Source organism: Nanorana parkeri, unplaced genomic scaffold (assembly GCF_000935625.1).
Source record: "Nanorana parkeri isolate BGI_ZX_2015 unplaced genomic scaffold, ASM93562v1 scaffold1581, whole genome shotgun sequence".
Taxonomy (NCBI): domain Eukaryota; kingdom Metazoa; phylum Chordata; class Amphibia; order Anura; family Dicroglossidae; genus Nanorana; species Nanorana parkeri.
Genome location: NW_017307849.1, coordinates 219,156 through 244,561, shown reverse-complemented (window position 1 = coordinate 244,561; position 25,406 = coordinate 219,156). Strand labels below are relative to the sequence as shown.

Sequence of the window (25,406 nt, the reverse complement as noted above, 5' to 3'; positions counted from 1 at the left end):
CAAATTTAAAAAATTCTTCAAAGGAAATTCAGTCAGACACCAGGGTCGGAGGGTAATTAGTCCCCCCCCCCCCCCCCCTCCATGTCACCTTTTGTAACATGATCAGTAAACACTAGCTCAGCCTTTACACACAATACACTGTCCAGGGAAGGCTCGTGGGGGATATTTTCACATTGCTTGCACAGCACACAGGAATAAATGTCAATGCAGATATGAAGAGGAAAGCTAACAAAATATTACTTTCTATTTTTATATACATCAACTGCATATGCCTGTTTCATGTCTACTTAGTGTACATTGCTGGTATATGTTTTTTTTTAAATACCTCTGTAAAGATGGAAATGGACTTTAAATGCAGTGCAATTTGCACTTTTAAGAAGTGGTCTCAAAATTTGAGTGTCAAATACTCAGTTCTAGATAACCTAACCTGTCCCTAGTATATACATGCATTAGCTAGAGTACCCAGTCAGATTCTCTGAATGGATTAAAATGTTAAAAGTTTGTGGAAAAAGCATAGTTCAAATCCCATTCACACAGCCACGGTCTCAAAACCACAAGGTATATGTGGTGCCCAGGTGACCACACAGATGGCGCCGTGCAAAACACTAATAGTAAATAAAAGTAATTCACCGGCACACACTTAAAGGGTTTTTAAAGTATTGATATGTTTATTCAATACCCAATGTCACATACTGTCATACGGTGCTAACGTTTCAGGTCCGCACAGGGATCCTTCATCAGAGCGACTGTCGCTCTGATGAAGGATCCCTGTGCGGACCCGAAACGTTAGCACCAAATGACAGTATGTGTAAAAAGCATTTCTACTACCGTTAATGTGGTATTTGCAATAAATGCTGTTTTATTAAAATAGTGATGCCTGCAGTACCAAATATTCAACCTTGTTCAATAAATATCTGTAAAAAAAAGAAAATCAAGGCATCTGGACTTTCTGTATTTTTCTTCAAGACATTTAGCTGGTCATCCAACTAGCTTTTCTCAAATCAGAATTCTGGTCGGATGACCAAGAAAAAAGTATTCAAGACAAATACAGCAAGGCAAGTACAGTTGCCTTGATTTATTTTTTACAGATATACCAGGACCTGGATGAATGAGAACCTTCACAGACTTGTTCAATAAACCCTGCAAGTAGCAACGTGCTAACTTTTAAGTGTAGTAACCCAGAACAAAGAGGAATTCAGATGTGTTGATTGTAGTTAATCAATCATTTGTCATTCTACACATATTGAGTTGTTAGCTGTAGTTTATCTCCATCATGATCACCTAACTGGGCCAATGTTCATAACATATCTGGGTTTTCCATTCTTCAGAAGGAAATCCAAGTCTCAGTAACATAAATATGTTGAATGTTACAGATGCCAGGCTCAATTTCCATTTGGAAAAAGCAAATCACTGATTTTATCAGTAAATCTCCTGGTGAATCTTATGGACACTAACTCATGCTCACCATCGTACACATTCTTTACAAATTCAATGCCCAAAATATGGTTCTTAGTTTTTCTACTGCTTAATCACTTTAAATGGGAACAACAAAAGAATGTTGAAGAAAAATTAGGATTTTAAGGCTCAAATAGCATTTTTAGTCTGTTCTCAATCAGCTTGAGCAGAATGCACGGGTACCACTAGGGTCTAATAGACCCCTGATATCTCCTTAAAAACTACCTCACATCTGCACTATACTATCACATAGTAGGATTGTCAGTCCCCTTGTGATAGCAATAAAGTTAAATAAATGAATAATTTAGGTCGTTATTTATGGTTAACCTAAATTGATGAGCTGAGCCTTTAAATTGTCGACCATGGATAATTTGGGGTACTGTGTTTTTTTGGCATTTTATGAGTACATGCCATTTTCAGGATTTACATTTTTAGAAACTATTACACATAACAAAAAACACAGCACCCTCTCCTCATGAAAGGCGTATGGTTTATTGTTAAAAGAAACAAGTTAAGAATACTCACAATTGAAGCATATCAATAGAGCGGCCAGTTACAGTGACCTTACATATTTCAGGAGGAGAGGGAGCTGACTTTTCAGTTGTTTTTTGCATGTTTGCATGGATCTCCCTGTCAGCTGAGACTGGCTGCTTTCCTCGTACAAGAGGAGGAATATAGAAAGTATTTTTTGGAGTGGACACATTACTAGCGCTGACAAAAGTGTGTGACTTTATCTATTATACACAACACAACCTTACCTTCTGTGTTTTACTTTTTATAAAAAAATGGAGTTTGTATTGTTTTTGTGTGCACTAAAACTAATTTGAGTATATTTTTTATTGAGAGTATTCTTCAAGCCTAAAATAGACGTGTTCAATACATGAAAAATTGCTCTCAATGAATACTAGGTGTTCTCCAACTGGATGAAGGGTAGTGATGTGATGGCCCCTTGTCCAATCAATCAGAGAACACCTAATATTAATTTAAATAAATACTAGGCATCCTCTGAATGGCCGCTATGCTGAACAAGTGACCCACTTTGTTTTAACAGCAACATTTATATTCACAACTAATTTTGCCAACTTAGGATCGGGGAGCTACGGCCTCCCATCTAAAAATGTGTTGTGACACCTAATTATAACTGTATCTGCACTTACAGTTTTCTCTTAGACCCCCTGCAAAGTCCCAGAAATACCTGTTGATCCAGCCAGTGAAGTCCACTCAATGCAGCTTCCTGTGATCATGTGGCAACAGTGCTGCACTGCTGATGAATTCTAAGAAGAGTTGCCACTCTCATGTAGCCTATGCCTGCTTGCACTACAGTGGGATTAGATGCTGCAATGGTTGGGGCTATTGTCACTGCTAATTCACAAGCTCGTAGCTTGTCAGTCAGCACCTGACCAAACCTACTCCTCTCCACGGCTTTTTAAATTGACACCACTGCCTCTGTTGCTGAAACCCTCCCCTTGTGAGCTGAAGTACCTGGGAGGAGGAGCATATGAAGCACAAATGAAGGAAAATTTGGCTCAGCCAGGGAAAAAATGTTTTATTGTTTACTTTGTGAGGCTTGTGCATCACACAGTAACTGGATACAGGAGCCTTTTTGGTTGTACTTTAAACACACAGAGTTATCATAATGCCAACATTTTCACAACAGTAGATTTTTAAAGTGGAAAAAAACCTTTAAAACATGCTAGGAGATAAAGATTTTTTTAGGAAGGAATTCTGCATGTCTCTTCTGCCAGAAAACCCTTTCTCCTTTCTCATATAAATGTTTCTATTGTGTATATGTGCACACACCCTGCAGCACATGTACAGTTGCAGTGTACATTCTGAGCCCACTCCTGGCACCTGTAACATGCTAATATTAGTGCCAGGTGTCGGGATTCCCAGGTAATACATCATCAGTAGTCACCCAGTGGCTGAAGAGAAAAAAACTCCACCACAACCCTAACACAACTAGATATTACAGGTGCTGTTCAGAAAACCACTAGAAAATGTGCTAAAAGCCATGCAGCTTGCATAATTATATGGACATAGCAGTATGGTAAATGCCATGATAAAGACAGCAGAGGTCTATTTATATTGTTTAATTATTTACCAGCAAAGGGCTGGTTCATAAGTCACCAATGTATTGTCACCAAAATAACATGAAAAGCCTCCAACAGCAAAACAAGCTGTGTGGTTATCCTTAGTATTCCAACCAGCCTTTGTATTCCAACCAGACCCTTATTCAAAAATACAGTCTGGACAGTCTGTACCATACCAGGTCACATGTCTTTCAAAATTGAGGGGTACCTTGCAAGGGGGCAGGCAAAACCTCACTCGCTTTGCAAAGTACCCTTGTCTTTGCTGGGGGATAAGGGCCTCCTCCCAACCTCCGTGAGTTTAAAAAAGGAGGCAGGGGCAATAGTAAACTGGCAGGGGACTTATGGTGGAATCTGAAAGCCCCTTTATAATAAGGTGACCAGATATCTTCCCCCCTCCCAGGGAAACAAGTACAGATGTACTGTACATTAGTACCCCTTATCCATTCCCAAAAAGAGCTAATAAAACTAATAAAACAAAAAACACAAGCACATACTTACCAGCTTTTAAAATGAGGTTTATTATTGTTCCCAGAAGTAAATCCAGCATCAATCACAGCATCCAGCGAGTAATCCACATCAATTATGGTGCCCGGCAAGGTAATCCACATCAATTACAGTGACCGACAAGGTAATCCATGTCCATAACTATAACCTTTCATCTGCCAATCTATATACACACAATCTCCACAGAACTCTGACCCTCTACAAAATGTATGTGTGGAGTCCACGGTAACTACAAAATCAAAAATCAACGTTTACCTATCTCCCTGGGATGTTGAGTCCCTGGGATAGGTAAAAGTTGGGGATTGACCAATCTGTACACACCTAACTCCTTCATCTAAATGACAGATTACCAGTTAAAGTAGTTTAAATTTACAGACAGAAATCCTGGGTGACAAAATTTGGCCAATGACATCACACCAAATTCCTTGCGGTATTGGCGCAGCTAAATATCTGTCCTTTAGTGGCAGTAGTGCGGTGAGTATAGCCCACCAGAATTTTGTCACTATTGACTTCAACGGGTTCAGGATTTTCCGCAGATTTTCAGCCTGTTCCGCCAAATTGACAGTAAATCAACCTCGGACGTGTTCCAGGAAGACTACTAGACATCTTTACTCCTGTACCGCACTGCTGGGTTTCCTTTGTCCTTTTAGGCCCCTATGCAGAAGAACAGGCTTCACAATGAGTATGTTCACTCTTCTTAGAGATACCTATCAAGCAGATGGTAACAACTATTCAGCGCAGGGTGACATTTATTATTATAGTCAGGAATAAAAAAAATAAAACATTTAGGGCTTGCTAAATGGGGAATGCATGGGCGCGTGTGTGCGCTGAGAGCAACACTGCTGGTGCACAGATCCTGACACGCCACACTCTTTACTGAAATGTCACAATGCGACACGCTGCACTGAAAACCGTACTGCAACGCTGTGGTGTTAACTGACCAAACAAGGATGTGTGTGTTGTTTATGCGTTGGAAATGCACTGGGCAAGGCTGTCAGTACAGCCCCAACACATCTGGTGTGATAAAGCCCTTAAAAATACTGTTCTTTTTTGTTCAGATTAATTTATTTTACATTTTTTAATATTATGCAGTCTCCTATCCAAACAAATGAAGCCCTACTTTTCTTTTCACACCATTACCATGGTTACTTTTCACCTCTGCTAAAAGAACTGGAATGAGTTATCACAGCAATGACTCATCCCCTATCAGATGGCTCAATACAAGGTTTTAATCACACAAATGGAAGTGCAAAGCAAGCTGATCTGCTGTGCTGTCCCCTAAGTTTATTCCTTAGCAATACTGCTTTTCCCTTTCATTAACCCTTTCATCACCAGAGGTAATTAAAACCTCAATGCCCAGACCACATGAATATTAACTTGTTTATAGTAACAGAAAGAGAGTGCATCTCTCGATCCTTAATTGAAAATAGTTATATAAGTGACATAAACCAATATGTGTAGATAAATATCTGCCTAAACTATATGTTACCAAAACCACAATGGATTTCAACATGGGGAAACAACACTACCCGTAATTGACAATATAAATAATTATAAAAGTGACATACAAATACATATACATAAACAATATCAATAAAAATCACACAATAACAAATATAAAAGTCCACTTCTAAATATGTCCTTATTCTTATATAAACCCTATGGCAGGGGTGGGCAAACTTTGGCCCTCAAGCTGTGGTAAAGCTACTATAGCCATCTTGCATCCGTCTCTGGGAGTCATGCTTGTGGCTGTGAGAATCTTGCAATGTCTTATGGGATTTGTAGTTCCACAACAGCTGGAGGGCTGAAGTTTGTCCATCCCTGCCCTATGGGATCTTTTTATAAACAATTCACAGAACCATTCACCCTGCGGATCTCTATGAACGTTCATTCTGTGCGAATAGAGGCAAAAAAGAATGTACAGCAAATATGAAAGGAAATATGTTTTTCCTATGCTCCTCAACTCCATCTAGTGGCCATAATACAGTATTACATTTACATTCAATCTGAAAAGAATGAACGCTAACAAAGATTCTCAGGGTAAATAGCTCTGCAAATGTTTCTTTATGTTCTATTATATACACAGACTCCTAAATGTCTGGCATTCAAATTCAGTGCTCCAAATGGGACAGAATAAACATTTCCAAATTTTGCTAAACTCTGTAGAATGGAAGCGTTGATCACATTCTGTGGGACCCTTCACATCCCTTGGACCTGGGCTCTCTTTTTAAAATAGACCTTAGCTAACATATATTAGAAAGGTCATATAAACTTGTAACTCCCCACAGAGTTAAACAGGCCTGGTTTATCAAAAGCATAAAAATCACATGGAAAGAGAATATATAAAAACACAAATAATACTGTAATCTGCTTAAAATTTTTTTATTTTAAAAGTGCACATAATCCCTGCACTAGAAATAACGGTACACCAGGAATGCATGCTGATGTCACCAGACTCTGCCCTCTGCCCTACAAGTTACTGTATGTCACCAGGACTTTGTCAGGGTCACTGATATTGTATAAGGGTGGAGTGTTGCACTTTTTCTGTTAAACCCACTGTGGTCCTGGTACAAACAGTATAATTCCCAGACATATATTTGTGTACACATATTGGTTTATGCCACCTATTTACCTTTGGATAATGGTGGGGCACTATGCTTTTTATGTTAAACTGTTCTAGATGCTATTTATTTATTGCAGTGCTGGCAGCTTATAGCCTTTAGATAGAGTAGGAGCACAGTGGATTTTCAGCTATAATGAAACATTGGTTAACTTGACTATAAATCTGTAAGTAATTTGATCACTAATAAAATGGACAGAATTTATTTTTTATTGGTTAATAAATGCATATTACACTTTTTATTTATTTACTTTTACTGACTGTATCGTACTTTGACAGCTGCAGCCTGCACTGCAGACACACTGACAGCTGTTTGGTAAAAAAAAAAAACATGTCATGGCCATGAACGGTTGCCATGGTGATGACATGATCTGGAACCAATCAGTGTGGCTCTTGATTATTAGTGTGAGACCAGCACTTTCAGTAACAGCATGGTCCTGGTGCTAGGACCCTGAACTACTGGCACAATGGAATGTAGATTAGCTGTCCCCTAGCACACTAAGGATTGTACATCTACATATTATCAGCAGAAACCCTGTTAAATGTTCATTGGCAAAACAAAGATTTTGTATATATAATGAAATACAATAATATAAAACATCAATTTAAAAATGTACTTTTGGATAATGGTGGGGCACTATGCAGAGCATTTATTGTGAAATTAGGTTTTATTGTCTGTAATACAACAGCTAGAGATATACAATACACCCATAATAGATGTAGTGCATGCATGGCAGCCACTCTGCTTTTGAATTACAGTTTTGATAATTCATTCGCCATGGAAACATTTTTTTTTAATGTTTTATGACACTCTCAAGGCTCGAGTTGGCTGACATCTGCAGATGGTTGCTTGTAGTAACAAATAGAACAGTGTTAGGAACATTGGTATATTTTTTACACTCCATTAATCTATCCAAACTCTCAGCTGCACATTTGTTCCAAGAAGTCTTCTTAAACTGGGTCAGTCTGTATGTTACTGTTATTTAGGCTTTGCTTCACTTATTGTAAATCAAGATTATGAATGGGGTTTTTTTTTTTTTTTTAAATAGATGGCATGTTTATGCTTTTGGCTTTAAAGGGTATCTATAGTCAAAAACTAAAAATGCAAAAATAAATTTCCAGTTCTATCCCACTCATAATAACCATATTGATCTAGAAGTTTGTAAACTTACTTATTGAAGATGCCCATAGGATGTATTAGTCACAACTCACACTACCAGCCCTCTGTGCTACATCTTTATATCTGCACTTCCCACAATGCAACATCATCATTGCTTGCTGGAACCAATGCATTATGGGACATGTAGTCTTTAGAAATCAAGATTGCATCACATTAAGCAGCAGGGAAACATATACTATACAAAGCACACTGGGAAGCCAGGAAAGTTGTTGAAAGTGATGGGCAGATGGAAGGCAGCACTCACTACTTAAAAAGGATTGTTTTCAAGTAATCTTTGAATGCATTATCACACACACATATAGTATTACAATGCTTTGCACATTTTGTTACAGCAGGATAATATATGCTGTGACTTTACTCCCTTAAAGCAAACACTGTAAGATGTTCAGTTTATTTCCATGTAACCTCCTTCTTGGTTCTGACATGTTACATGCCACAAGCCAACCAGGAGTGTGGAAGGAACCCTTGCACTTGCCGCACTGCATCAGAGGTCTGCTGAGTACAGGAGGGAGAAGGCAGGGGATTGAAGGACATTAGGCATTGGTGATATTTGTACTAGAGGGGATGAAGATTTGTGTTGAGAGGAAACTTGTGTTTGTGGGTGCATTATTTAACCCTGATCCCTGCACTCTGTGTGTTATGTGCCCCTATCCCAGCATTCTATGCATTATGTTCCCCTGCCTCTTCTACCCTGTGCACTACGTACCTGCACTCTGTTACCTACTCCTGACCCCTACACCTTTTTCATTATGTACCTCTGAGCCTTGCACTCTGTGTTTCATACTCCAGACCACTGCACACTGTACTTTATTTACTACTGACCTTGGCACTCTGCACCTTACACACATCTGACCTCTGTGCTCTGTATATTACAAACTGCTGACCCCTGCACTTCGATACATATCTATGCATTTTAATTGTTGGGTATAAAGCTTTATTGTGAACAATTGTATTTTTTATTTTTATATCATAACTATGCAGTATATTTCACAACACTTTATAGAGTACACAAAATCATCCACATCAGTCCTGGTAACAGAGGAGCACACAGTGTAAAGTACCTGCTACAGTCATACAGGCACACTTGCCATACACTTAGACCAATGTGATCAGAAGTCAGTTAACCTACTAGTATCTTTTTTAATGCAGACCTAATCCTAATACTGGAAGAGCATACAAACTTAAACAGCTTTTACAACTCCAGAGCTAGAAGGTATGTGTTAACCATCTAGCCACTATGTTGCCTAAATGCATAATGATCTCCTAAATCTATTTCATTCAGTCATAGCTACTACAATGCTTTACGGTGATCTTCCAGGTCCTGTATGACTCTGAGCAGAGCAGCTTCCCCTCCGCTCAGAAAACACAGGGGGTTGCTCACTTGGCACAGTGGCCATTCAGTCAACACTTAATAATTCTATCAATTAATATAGGGACTTCTCTGACTGGAGGGGTGACTCATGATGTCACCACCCCTTGTCCAAACAGGAAATGCAGTAGAGTCATTAATAAAGATACTAGGTATTCTCTGAATGGTCGCTGTCCTCAGCTCTGCACCATACAGTAAACACTGTAGTAGCTCCCTTGTTCTGCAGTACTTTATAGGATCCTCAGGGGCTACTATGGCATATGGTATATGGCATATGGTATGACTTATGCATACATACATTGGGCCAAGTTAATGTAAGTATGCATATAACATATATACCTAGAGTTTAGCTTTAACTATATTAATATGTTTATATTATCCATTAAGATTGGTTTTAGTTTTACATTACTATTACTGTTATTACTATAAACACTACAGTTTATTTACTCTCTGAGCTGACCTACTAAAAGTGTGTTTGACTTTCATTGGCCTACTATATAAGTTGTTGCTTTTGGACTTAGAAAAATAAAACACATTAGTTTATTTAATAGTTGAAATACTAACCACACTCACTTAAACATTGCAGGACAGAGGCCTATTTAAAAATGTGTGTTGCCATTATGTTAGATTTTTGCAATCTATTTTGATTTTCACACATTTAACTCATAAAGGAGTTAAATAAATGCTTGTTCATTGTTTCCCATTCGAGATCAATTACTTCACCAACTGTTTTTGTTGTTGTTTTTTTTTTACTTTTTCATATACTGTTTAATGTTCTGCCTCAGTTGCACTATAAAAGAATCCATTAGTACTATAAATAAAAGCCTCTTTCTCTATAAGCTTCAGGTTTCATTTGAGTTTACTAGTTTTCTTCACAGCTTTGGCAAACTTCACTAATTCTACCCACAACTTTGTTAATATACTAAACACATTTTTAAGTTCACATGGCTGCAAAATACAGCTGTAAAAATACATGAGTTGGCACATTGTAAATAATAGCCAGCCTAACACGGGTTCCATGCTCCCGTTCTTCTTTTGGAGTACATGACTACACTTCTCTCAACTCTTGTATTCCCATACAGGATGTCTGGATGATGTCAGCACTGTGCCAGCTCCATATAGACTGGACTGCTAAAAAAAACCCTGCATTATACTTGGCCACTATATCAACAGCCTGTCTCTATTTTATGAACCATAGGGCTTTACAACATATGGTTTCTACCTGCAACAATAGCCTCTGTGCAGCCGCATTACCCACTTAGTGTATGTAGCAAACTATATACTGTGTGTGTTTTTTGGTTATACAGTATCTATGTATGTATCTATTCCTTTTATTATTATTATTCATTTATAAAGAGAGCACACTTACAATACAATGTAAGACAAGAGGGTTAAGAGGGTCCTGCTCATCAGAGCTTACAATCTAAAAGGGTCTTTTATATCTCAGGCCAGGAAGTAGATGATGACCCTAGATAATGTCTGAACAAATATGGTGTCCTTCTGAAAAGAAAAGCAGAATGCTGCATTGTCAGGGGGGACCCTGTAATGAGAGGTAAAAATACCTATGCTACACTTGCACATTACGTTTTTCTTAACACAAAACAATATATCTGATGCTAGGTCTACTTTAATAGCATAATACGCCTATATATTGTAAATAAATTAGCAACATTGGTAGTCCATATAAAGTTTGCATATTTTGTCAGATTGCAAAGAAATTAATCTTCCACTGGGTGATCTCCATTGTAGCTCTCACACATTAATCATGCCTTAGCAGCTCGATAGTCTGTGCTAACTGTTTTTATTACACTTGGCAGAAGAAAGAAAGAAGTGCATTTGTAAATGGCATGCCACAGGGGTTTTACTGTCGGATAGTAACTTTGCTCTCATGCTCTTTCTTCTACACACTCAGAATAGAAACTGGCTAATAGAACAACTCTCCATACCAGCCCAGTACTCATTTATATTTAAACACAAATACACTTTTGGTCAGTGGTCCTTGTACGATGACATGTTGTAGAAAATGTATTGTCTTTTTCTTAAAACATTCTGTGGGTACTAGATCTATTATCTGGGGAACTTGAGAATTTTGTACCTGAGGAAGGACAGATTGTAAGGTCTGAAACCACTGTATGATTGCATATAAACTGTGTAATTTATACATTTCACAAGGTGCTGCACACAAGTGATTGTGGATTGTATATATACAGTAAAGTTGTATATGTGCATGCATTTTATGCTGAAGTTGTCAGGCCACTGCACAATCATGTGAATTAGCCTAGTGGTTTCAATTAAACTTTTCTTTTGGATACATAAAAGAGATATTGAAATAGAACTTCAGTTTTGTTTTCAAATTAATCCTTGCAGTGGGGCTACTTAAAGTAAATCCGCATCTCTTCTCATGCTGGGGGAGAACTTCCCTTTGCAGCTGAGTGCCTCTTCCTGTAGTGCTGGCTTAGGTTGTGAACCTTCACACAGACACCATGTATCCATTTCAGAGACAAGGCAGTCTGCTGCAAAACAGAAGTTCTGCCCAGCATGAGAAGAGTTTCGGATTTAAAAGGAAGAGCAGCAAAGAGAAGGGAAACAACCATGGATTACAGTAAGGCACACATTACAGTATAGGTTTATGTTAAAAAAAATCTGAGGGTTTAATGTCACTTTAAGTGCCCATTTTGGTCCAGGGGCAGAAATAAAGAAGATATACTCATGTGACCCTTGGTTCTGTGGCAGTGACTGCTCACTTCTCTCTCCCTATTCTCTGGCTGTGGTATGTCCTTTTGTGTCCTCACATCTATTAGACCTGAATCAGGGATAACAACATCATGGGTCCTTAGACTGCCAGAGCCTGGGGGAGAAGAGACTGTGAGGACCTATCTAGCAGCCAGGCAGGAGTGAGGATCAGGTAAGTGTATTTTCATCCCTAGACCAAAACAAGCACGTAACCCTTGAAGTGCAGGTGTGGCCCTACTGCAAGGGTTAACTACAAAAAAAATCCTGGTTCTCTAAATGTTTTTAAGCCATTTCAAATGCTGATTAAAACACATGTATTCTCTGCCACATACAATGCTGTTTTAACACCTCTCTCTGGGCAGGTTATTAACTATTAAAATATGGGTTTGGAGTCTTCAGGCAATGGTAAATTCTAACTCTCACTCATCAAGTAGCTAGATAGCCGTCAGTCTATAAACTGTGAAAATGCCCTGATGTGCCCTGTTATATTAGAGTTTACATTAAGTGTATGTAAACCCTGACAATAACCTATTTTATTTGGTCCATTTTGTTCTGGTAAATACACCACTGAAAGCATTTTGTTCGATCTATTTGATAAGCTACAAAATACCAGTTAATCTTGCTAGAAATATTATAAGCAGATAACTTCCTGTGCTACTGACCATTATCCATTCCATTGTTCTTAGCTAGCTCTGAGGACTACAAAACCACTATTCTATGTTATGGAGAACAGGAGAAAGGCAGGGCTCTGAGGTCCTATCTTGTTTCAGTTGTCCTGATACAGTAGGGTTAGTGAGCATTGTTAATCTAGGACAGGATGTGTGTTACTGGCACAATCACCAGAAAAATATAGGATAAAATACTTAAAAAGGTAAACTAATGCAGCCACTGCATCCAATGACTGGTAAACTGCAATATATGAAATATTTGTTTTTGTGTTTTTGGTTTTAGTCTGTATAACATGAAAAAAAAACTGCATTCTGATAACTGTTTATGACTAACATAATGATAGCATTCATTATATTAATAATTTTTTTATAGCCATACATTAATTTAATTTATATTGTATGTATTTATATGTTTTCTACATTGGCATGCATGCCACGCTTTCCAGCAGAAGTGACAGCTGCCAAAACATTGGAAAAAGTGCTTTAACAGTTGTAAACTGAAACTATACTGAACAACTAAAAATTAGCTGTCATATAGGAAGTATATGACATTATATACACATTGCCTAGGCACTCCTATTCCTGCAGCCTCATAGTAGCATATCTGCAGTATCAGGATCATCTAAGGCATATCCTGCTTTTGTTGACTACTACTCTCATGGGATTTTGGGTTTCCTCCTGAGCACCGCAATAAAAGTTGATGGTATCACTTCTCTGCTTCTCCTTGTTCTTCTGAGGGCCTGTTGCTGCACCTGAGGACTCGCAGGGCAAACGTCTCCTTTTACCTACTTAATGAATTCTGTGGCTCTACACTTTCTCCACTTCGTCTGCTGCCTCCTTATGCCTAACTGTGCTTCTGATGTCTGTGGATCTTTCGTTATTTCTCCTACTGGGATGCGATTGTCATTAGCACAAAAAGACATAGACAACAATAAAAATATTGTCAGAATTCTACCCCTGCCTCACTCTACCAAAATGTATTTTTTTGTCTGTCTCCAATGAATTGATTTTCCAACACTTTCTGCCCTGACAAGAAGTGAGGGCAAATATTTATAATACGGACAGAAAACCCTGACAGAGGCTCCATCCTTTCCAGCTCTAGCCTAAACCAAATCAAAAGTATGGGGCTGGGACTGATCTTTAACAATGAAGAAAGGAAGTTTCATTACACAGAAAGGGCTACAGTGCCTATAATTACTTTTCATACCCTTGGAAGTCTTAGGGGTTATTCACTATTCAGCCGAAGGATTAAGGTGAAGCATCGGCAGTGAGTGAACTTCCAGAGGTTCGACTCAGTCGATCCAGATGTTGGATCAGCTGAGTCGAACGGCTCTTTCACTTAGGCTCAGCCGAACATGCTGGGCATGTTCAGGTGAACTGAAGCAAGCCGAAATCAGCTGATGTATGGCTGAAATCGTGAATAGTGAATTCACAAATAGTGAATAGTCGAACGGCGTTCAGCTCACTTCACTTTGGCTTGGTTATTCATTTGGCTGCCTTTGGCAGCTTAGTGAATAAACCCCTTAATGTTTTATTGTCATTGAACACTGAATCACATTGTTATTTTTTTTTTTGCTGAAAGACAAATCTACCCTCACAGGCCTACCAGAGCTGGCTACTGAGAAACATTCCCATGACATGACACTGCCATCACCATGCAATGCATCTATGCTGATGTGCATACAAGTGTTAGTGACTGTCTTTTCCAATGCTCTCATAAAGCTGTGACTGGTTATATGGTTTTTCTTGTCAAAAACTAAAAAAAATATACATTTTTAGCACTGACTATATAAAAGGGATTTTTTCAAGTAAGCTTTGATTGCATTATTAAAAGCAAAAAAAAAAAAAAAGACTCTAGTGCGTATTCCTATTACAATGCTGATGCTATAACTGGATAGTAGATGCTGTGGCTTCTGAGAACTCCTTTAAAGCCACACTCTGGCCAGAATGATAATTTAAACACTGCACTGGGTGTGTAAATTATCATTAAAAAGTTGCATGTTATATTCAGAGGGCGGCTGTTCATTTCGAATTGAAATTCGCATAAATATCTATTCAGATGTTCAGATGGATCCAAATTTCCGAATGGAAAAAAAAATCACAAATTCAAACGGATATGAATTTTGCGGTACCGAAAATTTTGGACGCATCTGAAATCCAATATTTCGTAAATGAACTGAAAGCAGTTAGACAATCCACCCCCCAAAAAAGAAGCGTGGGGTCCCCCTTAAAACTCCTACCAGACCTTGAAGATCTGGTAGGAATTTTAGGGGGGACCCAATGCCACAAAGAAAAAAAAGGATGGGGTCCTGCCCAAATCCCTTACCAGACCCTAGATCTGGGCAGCAGTCTGGTAGAGCAGGAAAGGGGGGGGGGAGGGGTGTTATCATGCTCCCTCCATGCACCATACCAGCACACATGCCCTCAACATGGTAAGGATGCTTTGCCAGAGGGGGGAGCAGGGTTATGGTGCAGGGGGGGTGCACGATCGATTGACCCTCCTTCTTTCCTGCTCTGCAATGCTGCAGCTTGGATAAAGGACCTGGTAAGGGATTTTGGGGGACCCCACGCTTTTTCTTTTTTGGCGTTGAGGTCACCCCTAAAATTCCTACCAGACTTAAAATATCTGGCATGAATTGGTGAAGACTCCATGCTGTTTAAAAGAATTTAAAAAACAATTGCTTCATGGTCCTGTGGGCTGTCAAAAGTTAAAAAGAAAAAAAATACACATTTAATGCCACTTTAACAGTAAAATACACACCAACCAATATTGTCTATGGTTATTTCTGCAACAAACGTTCGTACATAATTATTGTTTAACGTATCCATAAAATAAAACTAAAATTTGGAAAAATCCGAATAGCGAAATGAATTGACTTTCAGACCTGAATCCCAAAAAACGAAACAATGAAAGATCTGAAACGACAATAAATTAACCAAATTTTTGGCTGGCTTACATGTCTAGCGGCTGCAAAGTAGAAAAGGCTTAACTTGCGGCCTCCCTCACTAGTCTCCTTGTTGCACTTTGGTGAACAGCCTGTTTTTACATTATAGCTGTGTCATATTCTTGCTATTTCTTAATGACTGAATTAACTATACTTCTGGGAATATTCAGTGACATGGAGATTTAATTATATTATCCATTCACATTGTACTCACGGTTTCATGGGTTTCATTGATTTGAGTGCTCTGTTGTCTTTATGATGTAGCTTATTTCACATCACTGACCAACCAGAAACCGATCCCTCCAGATAAACATGTATTTATACTGCAATCACTTGAAACCCTTTGACCATACACGTGATATCCATTTAAAGTGGACTTTTACCCCCTTTCAGTTATAAATCACATCAACATTCAGCTCTGCATGCTATTATGAAATTATTTTAGATTCATTAGTTAGAAAAACATAGTTTGTTTTTAATTACAATTACTGTTTTACACTTCCTGGTTCCCTTAGGCATTAGCAATGCAGCTCATGCCTATGAGAGGTATCCTGCGAAGGTTACATCAGCAGTGCATTGCTGGGAAATCTTATCTGTAAAATGTAAAATCTAACAAGATCTCAGGGAAAGGCATCCCCCAGAGATGATGTTCATGGTCACATGTCTTAGTCACGTGCGCCAGAGCTCCAGGAAGTAATAGGAGAGCTAGTAATCTGCCCTTAGTAAAAATGTCCATCATGAGAAGACTGGGGAGGAAAAGAAAAATAAGGTGTGCAAAGAATACAGAGCCTGCAATTATCTAGAAGTATCTGTTTGTAGATTGTCATTACTAAATATTTCTATAGGTGCCTTTGGTGTCATTTTTAAGAAATGAGTAAAGTTCTTCCTTAACTAACTGGAAAATAATAAGTTGTATGAGTAATATTTTTGTGTGTCGTTTAAGGGGGTGTATACTTATGCAGACAGTATTTTTCATTTTTTTAATATTTCATGATTTAGATTACTTTCCAGAAATCTTCTTTCAAATTGACATCATAGCAAATCTCCAAGTAGATATAAAGCATACAATTGAATGCAGCTCTGTAAACATTAATACATAATTATTCACAATTATTTAATGCAGTGTGCAAACCTGAATTTGACTTGGTATCAGATTACTCTCTTAGTAATCACACAAGATTCATATGAATTGCATAGATGAATCATGCATTTTTCCATTTTAATCCAATTAGAAAATGTGTGCATCCTGGGGGCGGAAAGTTGTGAGTCTTATGTGAAAAAATGTATATATAGAAGCCTTACAGTCTACTGTATAGTCTGAACACAGAGCTCAAAGCGGCAGAGGGAGATGCAGCACAATGTGCCAATCACGTTTCTTGCTTAGCAAGCACCATGCTAAAGGAGAGCAGAGTGGCAGAGAGATGAGCTAATCAGTGCGCTGCTTCTCTATTCACTCTCAAGTCACAACCTAGAAGTGGGGAGAAGACCTATAAGTGTTACTGAACTACAGCAGAGAAAGATCAGGTCCCCTTCCATGTCATGCAGTGTGGTGTGGTGTATCGCAGAGCTGTGTAAATCTCAGAATTGGATAGCCAGAAATACAAATTCTTTGGCAGGTAAAACAGCTCCCACGTTGACCCAATGTTAAATAACAAGAAATGAAAAATATGAAAGTGAATACTGACAGGCACTGTACCTTACTGTAAACATGGGTAGCTTCCCACTGACATTTCTAACTAACTTTCTCTAAATCCAAACATCCATAATGATGAGACTTTTGTTTCTATATAACACCTGTAAGAGCTACCATCTCTGCCACCTCCTTCTGAAAATGCTAGTTAGCTGTATTTGCATTGACATCAATACTTTCTAAGCTGGTTATTTGCCCAATTTACTAAAGGCAGCAGAGTGAATAACCGAGCCGAAGTGAACAGAGCCGAACGATGGCTCACAACGGCTGATATTCACTCTGGCTCAAAATGGCTGATTTAAGCCATACATCGGATGAAATCAGCCTTACATCGGCTGCCTTCGACCTAACATCTGGATTGGCTGAGCCGAAGCTCCGGCAACTCACCCGCTGCCTTTCGCCTCAATTCTCATAGGAGCCGAACGGTAGTAAGTGAATAGCGGAATACTGCTCAGCAGCATTTGGCTCAGCTATTCTGCTCAGTACCTCCAAAGTAGCAAGCAGAAAATAAGTGAAATGAAAAAAGAAAAAAAAAGTTGAAAAAGTATTTTAAAAATGTTAAATGTAGGAAAATTAAAAAATATATATATTTTAGAGAAAATAAAAAAATGCAAAATAATTAAAAGAAAAAAGACGCACGCTGACCGCACGCAATGAACTCCCACCGCATAATGAAGAATATAATAGATGTCGGCAAAATAAAAACAATTTGGCGGAGTTAGTGTTGACAGCTAGCTCCGCCAAACTGTTTCCTATTGGCACGCACCTTCCAGAGTCTTCTAGCAGGTCCCTGCCAATAAACAACAACTGGACGGAGCCGGCCGTGATGGCACAGCCAGCTCCGCCCAGTTGTTGTTTATTGACAGATCAGCGTCCTCAGGTCATTTGGGGATGCTGACCTGTCATTACAACCGGGCAGAGAGAATTCCTCCTAAAAAATAACAGTGCACTTCCTGGTATATTAGTGTACCTAGGTACACATGTGCAGTCTCATAGCTGTATATCTTTAGTGTGAGATCTAAGGCACTGCTGCCCGACTGCTAGTCTCAGGAGACATGAAGTGAAATTTGGTGATGTCACTACTGTGTTGCTCACTGTTCTCTTTGTTGGAGCCTCTAACATAAGGGAACAAAGCCTTGCCTCTACCAAGATGGCCGCTTCCACACAGAGACACAGTGCAGTACAATACATATTAAGTCGGTTATAGGGAAAGAACATCATCAGGGAGACCTTGAACTCATTGAAGTCATTTAGCAGAAATACATATCATGGGTTTATTTAAATGTTTTTAAATATAGTTTATATTGCTTTTTTTCTGGGTGAGTGGTTGGAACACTGGTAAACATATTCCTTGACAAAAGAACACTTTTGTTGTTGAACCAAGTCTATGAATCAGGTGGTAATAACTAAGTCATTAGGTTAGCTATACACACTTAGGGGCAGATTTATAAAGGTTTTCCCCAGAGTTTAGCTGGGTAAACGTCATACGCACTGCATTACTGCTGCTAGATGGAGCTGGGAAGCACACTTCCTATGCTTCTTGGCTTCATCTAGTGGCAGCAATGCAGTGTGAATGGTGTTTGCTCAGTTATATGCTGGGTGAACTGTTTATAAATCAGGCCACAAGATTTCTCAACAAATAAAAATCAATAGATTTCTCCATCCACGCTGTTTAGCATGAATTAATGAATCTGCTGGCTAGTTTATTCAGACAGCCACTGCCTGAATACTCAAACAGCAACTGCATCTGATCAGATTCAGTCACTGCTTGGCTAATAATTTTCCACCTAGCTTAGTCGATTTTTAATAGACTTTTGTTGAGCCACGTGGTTCCAACAGGGCCACCCATGGCTCAAATTTCGGCCAATTCAACAGTAATCGGCCAAAAATCAACCTGTGTATGGCTAGCTTTAGCTGTATGTAGGTGACCTGGACACACTTCTTTCAAGAAGAGTTATAATATAAGATGAAATTATAAGAGATTATTAATAGGGTTATTATTGCACAATGTTATTCACATTGCCATGGATGGCATTAGTAACACATTTCCTATTAGCCAAATGATACTCAGAGGTGTTAAAGTGTATGTGTGGCAAAAACTTTCTTACTTCCTGTGTCCCGTTGAAAATATTTCCCTTCACTGGCTGTCTTGAAGGTGCAACAAGAAGTGAGATGAATTCACCTCTTACACCAAAATAGGAACAACCTTTGGAAGATTTCACTTCATCTCCTGTTTTGAAGACAACTGCAAAATTTCCAATCACGTTTTGTCCTGGCGACAATGATAACAAGGACAAATAGAGAGGATGAATCTACATGACGGGTTCTAAACCTTCCACACTCTATCCAGAACTAAAAAGAAAGTTGTGGTAATAAATACATTTTAATAGCCATTGCTCTATTTTCTTTGTAATCAATACTAGTGACAGTCCCATTTAATCTGAATCAAGCACTGGAAACACTGGTACAAACTTAAATGTCTTCCATGTGATATAAACAGGACTTTTTCTACAGCTCTTACATTCATACTGTATATAGTACTGTCTTACAACCTTCTAAAGAAGAAAACCAGGCCACAGACATTGTTCATTAAAACAGATATCACAAAATACTAACAAATACATTTGCTGTCTCGTCCATTTTGTATCAGCAGGCCAAATGTTTATTGGTTCATTCTTTATCTTGGTATGGCATCAATAGTGAGGAACTGTAGAGCACTTTCAACCTTGCCAATCCACACAGTTTACAGGTTTCAGTTTTGCTGGATATTTCTTTGCTGCGGCTGCTCTGAAGTCATTCACTATTCTCTTCCAGATATGTCATGCATGCATATGGCCTACAGTATCAAACTGAAACATTCGCCAACCAGGGCAATGAAAGCAGCCATACAATATGGATTCACAGATGTTATCATAATATGGATGAACTTTCCATTGCAGTCATTCAGTATCCATGAAGTTATTATCAAGGCAGAATAGTGGAATTCACCCACATATGTGAAAAAAATTGCAAATTTTGATTGCTTTAAATGCACATTACGGCCTCATAAGAACTTTCACTAAGGGTTCATCAGCTTTATCAAAACATGTGGTGCCTAAAATATTACACATTTAAAAAAATATCTCTGTTGTCCATCTGTTTTTGTTTTGAGTGACAATGCATTATGGTTGATTGACAAAATGAATAAAGAATGTTCAGCTAGCTTAGTGTTCACTTAAGTCTTCCAATCATGTGCAAGGAACTTCTTGATCTATTTTTTTCTAATTTATCTTGTACATGATTATGTATTCAAAGTGAACATATCTTCACTTTATCAGCTTAGTAAGCATTCACTTTGAACACTGTCTATTCCTTTAGTTAACCAACCACATTGAGTCAGTGGTGGCCATGTCTGGCCTTGATTCTCAAGAACTAATTTATTTATTTGCAGCATTTATAATGCATTGACGTATTAGGTGTTAATTATTCTAGAACCTAGAACCATTCATGTCAGTCACTGCCCCTAAATGAGCTTACAATCCAATATCCAAATCACACCAAAAAAAACAAAAATCACACAAACTTTTTAGGTCAGATGCCAATGAACTTTGCACTATGTTTTTAGATTTGTTGGAAAGTGACTAAGAGGGAAAAATCAGAATAAACCCCATACATGTATATGTAAAACATACAAACTCCATGAGGATAGTATCCTTGGTGGGATAGTAACTCAAGACCAGAGTTGAAAGGGAACAATGCTAAACACTTACCACTGTGTTGTGGGTGTATATGCAGTTTACTTTTTGTTATACATTCACCACATGGCACCTAGAGCTGTGGCTGTTGTGACATAAGGAAAGGAGAAGCCATTGAGGGGCTGTATATTTCCCCTCGCTTTCTATCCTATGTACAGGAATGGCGGAACCCAATCCAGGTTTTCGGGTTGACTTCTTGTCCGAATAATCCAGCTCGGGTTTTGTGCCTCTCACCTGGATTGTTAATTGCTTAACAATTGCTTATCCAGGTGAGATAAAAGAGGAAGGCTGAAACAGGATGTTGCTCTGGCCTGGGACTCAGAGAGCATTCTGAGAGAGCTACAAGTTGGATGGTTGTGAATAGAGGGTTGCTGAAAGTCCTTTTTGTTTTGTGAGGGGGCTGAGACAAGCTCACCCCCTGGTAGATAGGAAACCTGCCTGTTTAGTCAAAGCCTGAAAGGCAAGGATTTGTTTTCTCTTTTATTTTGTTTTATTGCAACCTTTTTAATAAAAACTGACTGCTAGTCGGATTGAAAAATAACTTTTGCTGCCTGGACTACCTTTTTAGTCCATTTGAGCTATACCCCCACACTGTACAAGTTAATCATTCATTGTTCTATTAGACTAAGAAACACAACTATGGGCAGGCTTTACTTGTGTAGTAAACCACCATTGATTCAACAGGTTAATTTATATTCTTGGGCAGTATTTTCACATGCAATCAAAGCAATTTACAGTGATATCCTGTCTAGACACAAACATTTAACCTTTTATTCTCCCTTTTGTAGGACTCTCACAGTGGGCCTGCCTAGTAAAGTAAATATTTTTATATATAAATTTACAAAATGATGATATGTGAAATGACTAGCTGGTTATTAAATTATACACACAATATACAGCACTCTTCTTCTTCCAGTTGTGATAAAAATAAAAATGCCATTGATAACACAATGAATATGTCTAAATGTCTCTCTTTAACTGGCAAGGCCACACAACCTACAGGAATTTGACATCACAATAGCACAAATGACAGTATATGTGCCCTGTTGATGAACTCTACAACACATTGCAATTACCATCCTATAATTACTGTGAAGCAGTACAGCAGATTCGGCATGGCCTTCAAAAACAGAGAAATATTTGTGACCTTCATTAACTCCTCTATAAACTCCTCCTTTTCTGCTTAACCATAATATAACCAATCGTTTAAATTAAAGATTGTTATCAATCCTGTGCTGTCTTACATTCACTATTGTCATTGTAAGCAACCTAGTCAAGTCTTCAAATACACAACAAAAAAGGCTGGCTGCCAAAAAACAAAATCCAGCCAACTGAATGTGTACATATTGGCTAAACAAGCTTTAAATGTTCTATTTATTAACAACAGTAATGCTTTTAATTATATATTATTACACAATATTTGATAATAGCATTCACCATTCCAACATGATGATTCAATGGGCAGGTATCCTTAGATAGATTTACTTTGATAAATTAATGAATTTATGTACACTCAGCTCTCTGCATCTTAGCCTTTCTAGCCAATTACATCATTTTGAGGCTGCATATATTAAATCAAGCAAATAAACTAATAAAAAAAATGACTGACTTTATTGGTAAGTGCATTTTAATATATGTGTATATTTACATGAAAAGCCTTCCACAATCTAGATCATACCATTAGCTATAACATTATATCTATATATATATATATTTATTTACCTATAGATAAAATACTAATACATTACTGTATTCTGTATTGCTCATCTTCTGCTGCATTATGTCTACAGCTCTGTTGATTTTGACAGCATTAATGATGAAAACCAGAATTGCTTGCAATCTACAAAAGTGGCATACACAACAACATTGATTGTAGAAATTAAAAGCATCACCATATCTATCAGCAACATCCACTGTAAACACATAATTACAGATATTTTTAATTGGGCATACAATAAGACAAAGAATAAATAGGATAGGATTTGTCACTTACCTCTACAAAATAAAAACATGGGAGTAATGTGACGCTGTCTTTTGTGACCCTCATCTTTTGCCGTTCCTTTGCAGACATTTTTGTTTTTTAATCAGCAGAATCCTCTCTTCCAGGCAAGCTGATTTAAAATGATTTTCCTTTTGCAGACCTAGAGCTCAGCATTGATGTACCATTCCCTAGTGCCACCTATGGAGTGTGCAGCATTTGGTCCTTTTTTTTTTTTTCCTCTCGCCTTCTCTCTCTCTTTCTCTCTTTCTCTCTCTCTCTCTCTCTCTCTCTCTCTCTCCTCTCCCTCTCTTTCTCTCTCCCTTGCAGCAATTCAAGTTCCCACACAGTCAGAGAAAATTATTCATTATGCCTTACAGAAACAGTAATGGCTCCTATACAAAAACACCCCCCTTGCTCTGCTCTTGCTCCCAATAAGCTCCTATTCACTTAAGCATTAGAATTCACAGCTTATTGTGTGTAGGTCTGACGTCAAAGAAGCTACAGAGAGCAAGAGGAAAAATCCCTGGGTTTTATGTGCTAGGAGGTTGGAGGGATGATGTAAAATATGTCACTGAAGACCAGAGAGAATCAGTTGGTTGTCAAATGACCGAATGAAATGACCCTGACTATCAATGCTGAATTTAACCTTATTATTACTGATGACTTACATTATATATATATCAATGCTAGGAGCGGTAACCCCGAGCCAGACTCGGGGCTGCTGAGAAAAGTGACACTCACCTTGTCCCTGCGATCCCACGGCGTCCTCTGCTGTACGTGGCTCGAAAATTAAACTAACAGCCGGCATCTGACTTTTAGTTTCGTTTTCGAGCGTCACAGCCGGCGGGAAATTCAAAAGTGAAAAGTTGCCCAGTTGATGTACCCAGAATACACACAATACAATGTAATCTGCTATGATTACACTTATATATCAAACTATTTCACTTCAATTTTGTCCCTAGAGCTTTGTCCAGTGCCCTGCCTGACACTTTTTCACAATTATAAGAAATTATAATATAATAAATAATTATAAAAAATCATAATATAATACTTTACAAAATGGTCCAGTAAATGGGAATTCTGGGGGCGCTGCTTGATCTGTACCACAGTCAGTAGAGTACCAAGTTCGCACATCACTGAGCTCGGTCGCAGAATCGTCGCTGTCATCACTTTCAGTGTCTGATGGCGAATTTCCCAACGAATCGCTAACGCTCAATTCTGCAAGTGATTCTAATTTACTATCGCTGTTTTCTACCTGGTCTAAAACCGCTTTTGACCTAAAGGGGCGCTTTTTGGATGCCATGGATGTTCTCAAGTTTCCAGGCAGAAAGAACAGTAAAAGTGCCAGCTGGGCACTGGACAAAACTCTAGGGACAAAATTGAAGTGAAATAGTTTGATACATACATGTAATTATAGCAGATTACATTGTATTCTGTGTGAATGTCATGTTTGCACTTTTGAATTTCCCGCCGGCTCCGCCCCCCGCTGTGACGCCCGAAAACCAAACTGAAAGCCGAATGCCGCCATCGGCCGTGCACATACAGCAGAGGACACAGCGGGCTCGCAGGGACAAGGTAAGTGACACTTTTGCGCAATCCCGAGTGTGGCTCGGGGTTACCGCTTTTGGTACTGAAAATTAACCCCGAGCCACACTCGGGAATACCGCCAGGCAGGTTAAACTAGACATGTAAATGTAATTTCTTTCCAAGTGGATATCCGTATGAATTTTGTTAAATTCAGACATTCGAATGCACTAGAATTTCCAAATTTAAAAGCATCCGAATGCAGTCATGAACATTCAGGTCCCTCCGAAATTTGTTAAAAACTAAACTAAATCGCACTGTTCTCTCTGATGTTTTTTTGGTGGTTGAGGGTTGCAATACAGGCAAGGTCATGTGACTTATTGCTGTGGATCATTCTGAAATGAAAATATGGGCGGACACAAAATCCGAAAAATAAACCAAATCGAATTTCGGATCCAAAATCCAAAAAAATGGAAGAAATGCAAAATCCAAATTGATCCAAAACGAAACTAAACAAATTTTTTGCAGGGTCACATGTCTACTCTAAATACAACTGATTGCCAATATCATCTGGGATTGCTGTCATCAAGTCTGCATTTCTAAAACAACCCATGTACCATGTACATGGTACTCATGCACATTACTCATCTGTGTTGTTAGGAATTCACTAATATGGCTAATTGGCTGCAATTGCCTTACAGTCACTCAATGCATGTTTTTGCACTTGGGAAGGAAACTGGGGCAGTCCTAGGAACCTTAAGGGTACTTACCCTACTTTAATTTAATTTCAGATGCAATAAAATAGTGTGGTAATGATTACTGAGCTGCACTAAGTTGCATCTTTTATATCTGCCTAGAGTTCAGCTTTAATTCCCTCCACTGCAGCAGCACACACACACTTTTTTTCCCTCCC

At 38.5% G+C, this 25,406-nt stretch overlaps 1 protein-coding gene across 2 annotated transcripts in view; it reads right to left on the bottom strand.

Moving 5' to 3' along the window:
* The window catches only part of PLPPR4 (phospholipid phosphatase related 4), an 82,325-nt gene extending 59,097 nt beyond the window's left edge, over positions 1-23,228 (bottom strand). For both annotated transcript variants that reach the window (XM_018570689.1, XM_018570690.1), the window contains exon 1: positions 22,982-23,228. In XM_018570689.1, the coding sequence (XP_018426191.1) occupies positions 22,982-23,059 (78 nt within the window). In that variant the 5' untranslated portion in view covers positions 23,060-23,228. The remainder of the gene's footprint in view (positions 1-22,981) is intronic.
* Between the last annotated feature and the right edge of the window lie 2,178 nt (positions 23,229-25,406).